Raw genomic sequence first — 7,809 nt, 5'->3', positions numbered from 1 at the left:
GAAAATATACATAGCCAAAGATACACCATTTCAAAAATTTCTACATGCACAATTCAGTGACATCGATTACGTTCTTCTAGTTGTGCTGCTCTTCTAACTTTAGATGAAGGTTTACAGAACAAAGTACTTTCTCATTAAACAGTTGGTACACATGTTGCCTCTTGACAATGGTTAACAACCCCACTGCATGTCAACACTGTCCTTACTCAACCTTGGGTTCCCTATCACTAGCTTTCCTGTCCCCTCCTGTCTTCTAGTCCTTGTCCCTGGACTGCTGTGCCTCATTAGTCCCATTTTGTTGTATGGGGCTGACCAGTCCCCGGCTGAACGGTGAACCTGGGAAGTGACTTCACCACTGAGCTAAAAGGGTGTCTGGGGGCCATACGCTTGGGGTTTCTCCAGTCTCTTTCAGGCCAGTAAATCTGGTCTTTTGTGTGTGTGTTAGAATTTTGTTCTACATCCTTCTCCAGCTCTGTCCAGAACTGTCTGTTGTGATCCCGGTCAGAGCAGTCAGTGGTGGTAGCCGGCACCATCTAGCTGTACTGGACTCAGTCTGGTGGAGGCCTTGGTAGCTGTGGTCCATTAGTCCTGTGAACTAATCTTTTCCTTACATTCTGTTTTCTTCATTTCGATGAGCTGAATTTTTCAGAGTTCACCAGTTATGACCAATAATGTAGTAGCTAAGAGCTTGGACTCTGGAGCCAGACTGCATGGCTCCCAGGAGTACCTACATCAGAGTTTTCTTCTGAGAACTAAATGAGTTGATGTTTGTGAAGTCCTGAGAACCATGGCAGGCAAGTAGCAAGTATTATTTAGGTATCTCATTGTTTAAAAAAACAGCCAGAATTGAGAACCATTGTATCAGGAAATGAGTTTAATCTTACACAGGGTTTCAGAGCCTTGTTCTGAGTTTACATTCTCACGGTAGTGCAGCTTTAGGCTTCAGATTCACCAGCAGTCAGTTGTTCCCATAAATTCTAGAAGATTGCCAAGAGTATATTATCTGAGCACACCATTCTGTCTCTTGAGCAACAGTAAAAAAACGTCTGAGGACCATTGCTTGTTAAGCTGCATAACCTTGGACCGTTAACCGCTGAAGTTCATTTTTCCTCACCTATAGAAAGAGAGCATAATTTGTGTTTCATAAGCATGATATTAAGAATTAAAACATATGTAAGAATGTGATATATGGAAGTGAGGATGTGTGAGGTATTTAAGTACTCAGTATGTTTTCCCTTTTTGTCTGTCCTCTTACATTAAGAGCAAAGAAACCGAGACTTAATCTGTAGTTAATCATTAATATTAAGACTTAATGATTTTTTTCAAAGCAGATTTAGAAAGGGACCTCAGGTATTTAGCATTAATTATAAGGTATTTTGAAATAATCATGGCTAAGTAAATTATGGTATATTTTATTAAGTCAAATATGCATTAAAAACCATTCTTATAAAGACATTGGAAAAGATCTTTACAGTATAATAACTTTAATTAAAAGAAAGGACGGAAAATATAAGTACACTGTTACTATAAGTAAGGAAAATTTGTATGTGAACAAAGCTGAAAGGAAATACGTAAATATAAATAGCTCTTCAGAGTAATGTCTACTAACCATATTTTTAAAACTGTGTTTTATCTAATTCTGTGGTATTAAAAGGAGCAATGGTAGAATATTGAATGTTTTATTTTTTAATTTATATACAGTAAAATTCACTTTTAGGGGAGGCATACAGTTGTGTGAGTTTTGGCAGATGCCGCCACTGCAATCAGAGTATGGGCCTTTGCCTTGTGTGCCTCCCTGATCCCAGTATTTCCTTCTGCTGCTCCTTGTTGCCATAACCCCTGGCAACCACAGATCTTTTCTGTATCCCAATAATTTTGCCTTTTCCAGAAGATCATGTAAGTGGAATCGTATATAACCTTTTAAGTCTGGCCTCTTTAATTTAGCCTAATATATTTGAGATCCATCCATGTTGTTGCATATATCCATGGTTTGTTCCTTTTTATTACCAAGTAGTATTCCATTGTATGGATATACCACAGTTTGTTCATTCATTCACCCATTGAAGGATACTTGGGTTGTTTCCTGTTTTCTGCAATTATGAATACTTCCATAAATATTCATGTACAGATTTTTGTGTAAACATAAGTATTTTAGGGTAAATACGTAGGGGTAGAATTGCTGGTCTATTTGCCTATTGAAGAAACTACCAAACTGTTTTCCAAAGTGGTCATACCATTTTCTGCCCCACCAGTAATGTTACAAGAGTTCCAGCTGTTTTGCATCTTCCCCAGGATTTACAATTTTCAGTTTTCTTTTGGTTTGTTTGTTTCTGGTCATTCTAATAGGTGTTTAGCGGTTTTTCACTGCGGTTTGAATTTGCAATTCCCTAATAACTGATGGTGTTAACTGTCTTTTCATGTACTTATTTACCATTTATATATGTTTCTTGATGAAGTATCCGTTGAAATCTTTTGCCCTTTTTTTGGGGGGTGGGTTGTTAACTGAGTTTTAAAAGTTCATTTGTATTCTGAATACAAGACCTTAGGCTGGTGGGTAATTTGCAGATATTTTCTCCCACTCTGTGATTTGTTTTTTTATACTCTTAACAGTATTATTTGCAGAACAGAAGTTTTTTAATTTTGTTGAAGTCCATCTTATCAGTTTCATGTCTTATGGATTGTGCTTTTGGAACCATATCTAAGAACTCTGCCTAATCCAAAGTCATGGATAATTTGGTCTTACTACATTTAGGTCTTTAATCCATTTTGAGTTAACTTGTTAAAATTTTAATGAAACGGTGTGAGTTACAGCTCATGGTTCATTTTTGGGGGGAGAGGCATATGGACATCTTAATTGTTCTAGCACCATTTGATAATGGAAAGACTATCCTTTCTTTGTTGAATTGCCTTTCACTTTTGTCAGAACAGTTTAACATGTTTGTATGGATCTATTTCTGGACTCTTAGTTCTTGTCCGTTAACCTGTATGTCTATCTGATGGCCCCTGGGTGGCACAAACAGTTAAGCGCTTGACAGTTAAGCTGAAAGGTTGGTGGTTGGAACCCACCCAGAGGTGTCTCGAAAAAGAAAAAAATTACTCTTTATTGGACTACCAAAACCAAACCAAACCCACTCCATTGAGTCGATTCCAACTCACAGCAACCCTATAGGACAGAGTAGCGCTGCCCCATAGGGTTTCCAAGGCTGTAATCTTTATGGAAGCAGACTGCCACATCTTTCTCCTGTAGAGTGGCTGGTGAGTTTGAACAGCCAACCCTTCAGTTCGCAGCCAAGTGCTTTCACCACTGTGCCGCCAGGGTTCTTTCTTTGGAGTACAGACTCCCCTATTCCCAGTTCTTTTAGTTAGAAGGATTTTCTCATAGTTTTAGGTGCTCACCCAGCTGTTACCACCACAGGATGGCCTCTTCATGACTGGAGCTTGTCTTGGGTGAAGGTTAGAGGAGCAGAAAGAAAAACATTGAAAGGTGCATTTCCTTCACACTCTCCATCCCAGAGTGCCTCCTTTCCTGATCCTGTAGCCTGAAAGAGAGGGCTTGTCTTGGAGCTTTGTCTCTTTGTGCTTGATGTACCTTCTGGTGTAAGGCTGTCTTCAAGTCTAAACTGGATATGTGGAAGGGAAAAGAACCAGAAAACTCACTGCCTATAGGTCATTATTCAGGTTTTTATTTTCTTCCCCGGTCTATCTGCTCTGCCCTTTTGTGAAGTCTCAGATAGTTGCTTTATATATTCTGTGAAACGTTTTTGGTTGTAATCACTGGGAGAGACCTCGAGGCATGTGCTTGGTCTGTTTTAGCCAGAACTAGAACTTACGGTGGTGAATTTAATAGGCAGCCAAGATAGAATTTTTATTTGGTGTTTTGAATACAATGCAAGGTTTAGTAGCATATATCTGCTTTTAAAATTATCATTATAATCAGGGTTTCACAGTTGGGAGGGACCTTAGAAGCAGTCCAACCCAAGTCCCACATTTTACAGGTGATGTAATTGGAAGGTCATATGATTTGCCCATGGTTACACCATTAACAGCATAATCAGAACTTGAACTACAGTTGCATGTCCACTGTTCTTTGTACAGTACAGCTACAAATTAGTTTACACTCCCTATAGGGTCGCTATGAGTTGAAATCGACTTGATAACAGCATGTTTGGTTTTGGTTTGTGTACTCTTGCATAAAAAATATAAAAAAATTCATACAATGGCAAATATGTATTTGGACCATTGACTATAAACCGTTCCTCAAGTTAAAATTAACAGCTCATATTCTGAGTATTTTATATGCATGACTATGGTTAGTTTAAGTTATAAATTTGCTATTACTATATTACGTTCACCAATTCTGTAACTATTGTCATATGTCTATAGCTCCCTAAGTGATTTCATTCTGTCTCATAGCTATAAAATGCAGTTTACATACTGATAGTACCAAATTTATCTAAAGACTTCTTTCCTGAGCTCTGATTTCATATATTTAATTGCTACATTTTACTTGGATATCCTAAAGCGTCTTTATAGTAACATGTCCATTCCAGAACTCTTGATTTCCATCTCCAACCCCTGCGCACAAAACTCTGCTTCTGTATCTCATTTATGATTACCCGAAACCTAAGAGTTATCTCCGATTCCTCTTTTCCCTTACCCTGCTTAATGAATTGATCAAATCCTGTTAACTCTCATTTTGAAATACCCCTCAAATTTCGTCTCTTTCTAGCTTCATTGCCACCATCTTGTTTCCTGGACTACTGCCAAGCTCCCCTTAATTAGACTGTATGTGGCAATCAGTATAGTCTTTTAAAACAAAACAGATTATATTTCTTTCCTGCTTAAAACCTTTTAATGGCTTTTCATTGCAGTATGTGCTCCTTACCATAGCTTAAAAAAAAAAAAAAGTTGCCATGGAGTCAATTCTGACTCACGGCAACCCTGTGTCAGAGTAAAACTGTGCTCCATAGGGTTTTCAGTGGTTAATTTTTTGGAAGTAGATCACCAGGCCTTTCTTCTGAGGTGCCTCTGGGTAGACTTGAACCTCCAACTTCTCAGAAGCTAAGCACTTAGCCATTTGTGCCACCCAGGGGCCCTTAGGTTATATCCCCTAAATCAGAGATGGGCAAATTTTTTCTGTAAAAGGCATAGTAGTAAATACTTAGGCTTTATGGACCATATGGTCTGTGTCACAGCTCATCAACTCTGCTGTTGACGTGCCTTAGACAGTCTGTAGACGAATGAGTGTGGCTGTGTTCCAGTACTACTATTTAAAGAAACAGGCAGCAGGCCATATTTGGCCCATAGGCCATAGTTTGCCAACTCTTGGGGCCTTAACTACTGCTCTGATCTCATTTTTCTGCCATCTTTCTTTCTTTCAGTACATGCAAGCCACACCACCCTCTTGTCATTCTTAGAACACACCAATTCCATTTCCTTCTTATAGTCTTCACAGTTAGCTTTCCCTCTGCCTAGAACGTTCCTTCTAGACTTTAATAGGTCACTTCTCAATATTCAGATCTCCACTCAGATGTCACCACCTCAGCTTTTCTGCCAGCCCTGTGTAAAAGAATCACCCTATGCCATCCCCCATGTGGCCCTCATCACACTCTTCGTCAGAGCACTTGTTGTAACTTGAAATTGTCATTTTTTTGTTTGCTTGTTTTTCTTCGCCTATTAGAATATAAGTTCTGTGAATGCAAGGACTTTGCTCATTGCTACATCCCCTCACTTAAACAAAGTAGTTACTGACTCTTGGTCATTGTGTAGTAATCATTTGTTGAATGAATGAATTCTATTTTTATGTATATAAATATTATGACTATTGAATTTATAATTGAACCTAGTGAAAAAAATAGATCTAATATGTTTATAGGAAAATTAACTTAGAAAATGTTCTTAATTCTCCACTCTTAAAAAATACTGACTTTTTTTTTCTTCTTTTGTTGGGGGGGTTAATGTAGATCTGAAGAGGAATGATTATACACCTGATAAAATTGTATTTCCTCAGGATGAGCCTTCAGATTTGACTCTTCAGCCTGGAAATTCTACCAAAGAATCAGAATCAACTAATTCTGTTCGTCTGATGTTATAATATTACTGAATCATTGGTTTTGCCTACACCTTATTGAAATGTTATTGTGTCACTTTTCCTTCAGGAGTTGTTTGGTCATATAGAAAGGTATATATGCAAATTGAATTTGCTGATTCCAGCACAGTTAATAGGTCAGTATTTTTGGCCTAAGTAAGCTAGTCAGTCAGAAACTCCCTATAGGATATAGCTGACAGCTGATAAATTTTAAAGGAAAAGAAAAATTAGTATTTACAACTTTCTAAAGGGTTCTTTTTAGCAGAGGATTTAATTTCACTTTGTTCTGATGAGGGTGATGCCCTCTCTCATGTGGTGCAATACCATTAACCAAAGTTAGGTGTCGTGCAGATTTCATTTGGCAGCTGGTTTACTGCCATTCAGCTAGAGAAATGAAGAAGTCATCCAGCCTTCTGATTAAGTGGAAGTCAGCGATCTTCCTGGGTGTGTTCAGTGAAATCTTAGTGATGATGTCACTAGTTCCCAGCTAGATGCTTATTGGCCAGTCTTATAACTCTAGATTGACAGGGATACAAGGAGCCTGAGCGGAAGGCCGTTTTGTTAAAGGAACTTGATTTATGGATCAGGGCTAGGCTCCGTGTTTAAAGATAGAGCCAGTTTTTGTTAAATAGAACCCAAATTGTGCAAAAGTGTTGGTTTATTTTTTACATTATTTTATCAAGTTGCTCAAGTAGAAGAAAACTGATAGACTGGTATAATCTAAATATATAAAAGGATAAACTTAAACTCACTGTTCAAAAGAAGTTACCTTACGAGAAAAGTTAAAGTGCTTTTTCCTGTCCATATCTATAGGGACAACCTGGAAGTTACATCTCCAAAGATTTTATTGACCAGTATATCAAATTAAAATGTAAACATGATTTCTTGCATATATTTAAAATTGTGTAGGAACATCTGAACATGAATGTTTTTTGTGGTACTTAAGAAATTGACTTGTATTGTCATTATGTGATGTCGGGAGATTGCAATGTAACTTTATGCCAATAAAACGTAACATAACTGCCCCAAATATTATTGAATATTCAACAACAGCAAAAAGCTTCTCATCCACCTAAAGCTTTACGCTTTGATTTTTTTTTCTTTGTTTGTTTCCTAGGTACTAATTATAATTTTTATTTGGGAAGGAGCAGTGTAAAGCTTATTTGTATTCAGTAGTGTATCTCATAGATACAAACAAGGCAAGAAGAGATAAGCTGTTTAAATAGTGTTTATATTGATGAGGGGAAGAGAAAGAAAAAGTGTAGTACTTAAAGATATTATACTATATACATTTTGTATATCACATCTTTAAAAGAATTTAAAATAAATTTATTCTTGTTTACATGTTTCGTGAATTTAATCATTCTGAAAATTTACCTCACGTTTTCAGAGTATCCATTCTTTTTTTTAATCATCTATGCACGTGCTTTTTGATATCCTGTTATACAGTGTTTAAAGTGATCTTGGTTTCTTAACTGTCTTTTTTTCCCTTTGTTTCTTGTTATGCCAGAAAAGGGGAATATGGGTTGTCTGCTGATGTTTAATTTTATGTGGGTTATTTTTACAAGAGAATAATGGCTAACATGTAGTGCTTAATATGTTCTAGGTATTACTCTAAGTATTTTACCAATATTGACCCGTTTAATCCTTATAACAATATTATGAAATAGGCATTATTATTATCCTGTTATTGTTGTTTCAAATAAGAATATCCATAATTA

At 36.9% G+C, this 7,809-nt stretch overlaps 2 protein-coding genes across 7 annotated transcripts in view; one reads left to right on the top strand and one right to left on the bottom strand.

The window, feature by feature from the left end:
* Positions 1-7,430, top strand: part of TRPM7 (transient receptor potential cation channel subfamily M member 7) — a 176,138-nt gene extending 168,708 nt beyond the window's left edge. For 4 of the 6 annotated variants that reach the window (XM_023732466.1, XM_023732464.1, XM_023732469.1 and 1 more), the window contains one exon: positions 3,383-5,957. In XM_023732466.1, coding sequence (XP_023588234.1) covers positions 3,383-3,543 — 161 coding nt within the window. In that variant the 3' untranslated portion in view covers positions 3,544-5,957. The other 2 variants (XM_023732465.1, XM_023732467.1) reach the window with 2 other exon arrangements.
* The window catches only part of USP8 (ubiquitin specific peptidase 8), a 153,715-nt gene continuing 146,438 nt past the window's right edge, over positions 533-7,809 (bottom strand). The window contains exon 21 of the mRNA XM_023732470.1: positions 533-1,114. The gene's annotated coding sequence lies outside the window, so the exon portion shown is untranslated. The remainder of the gene's footprint in view (positions 1,115-7,809) is intronic.

This window comes from Trichechus manatus, unplaced genomic scaffold (assembly GCF_000243295.1).
Source record: "Trichechus manatus latirostris isolate Lorelei unplaced genomic scaffold, TriManLat1.0 scaffold00052, whole genome shotgun sequence".
NCBI classification, from domain to species: Eukaryota; Metazoa; Chordata; class Mammalia; order Sirenia; family Trichechidae; genus Trichechus; species Trichechus manatus.
The sequence above is the reverse complement of the archived record's forward strand: the minus strand, read 5'-3'. Positions and strand labels throughout refer to the sequence as shown.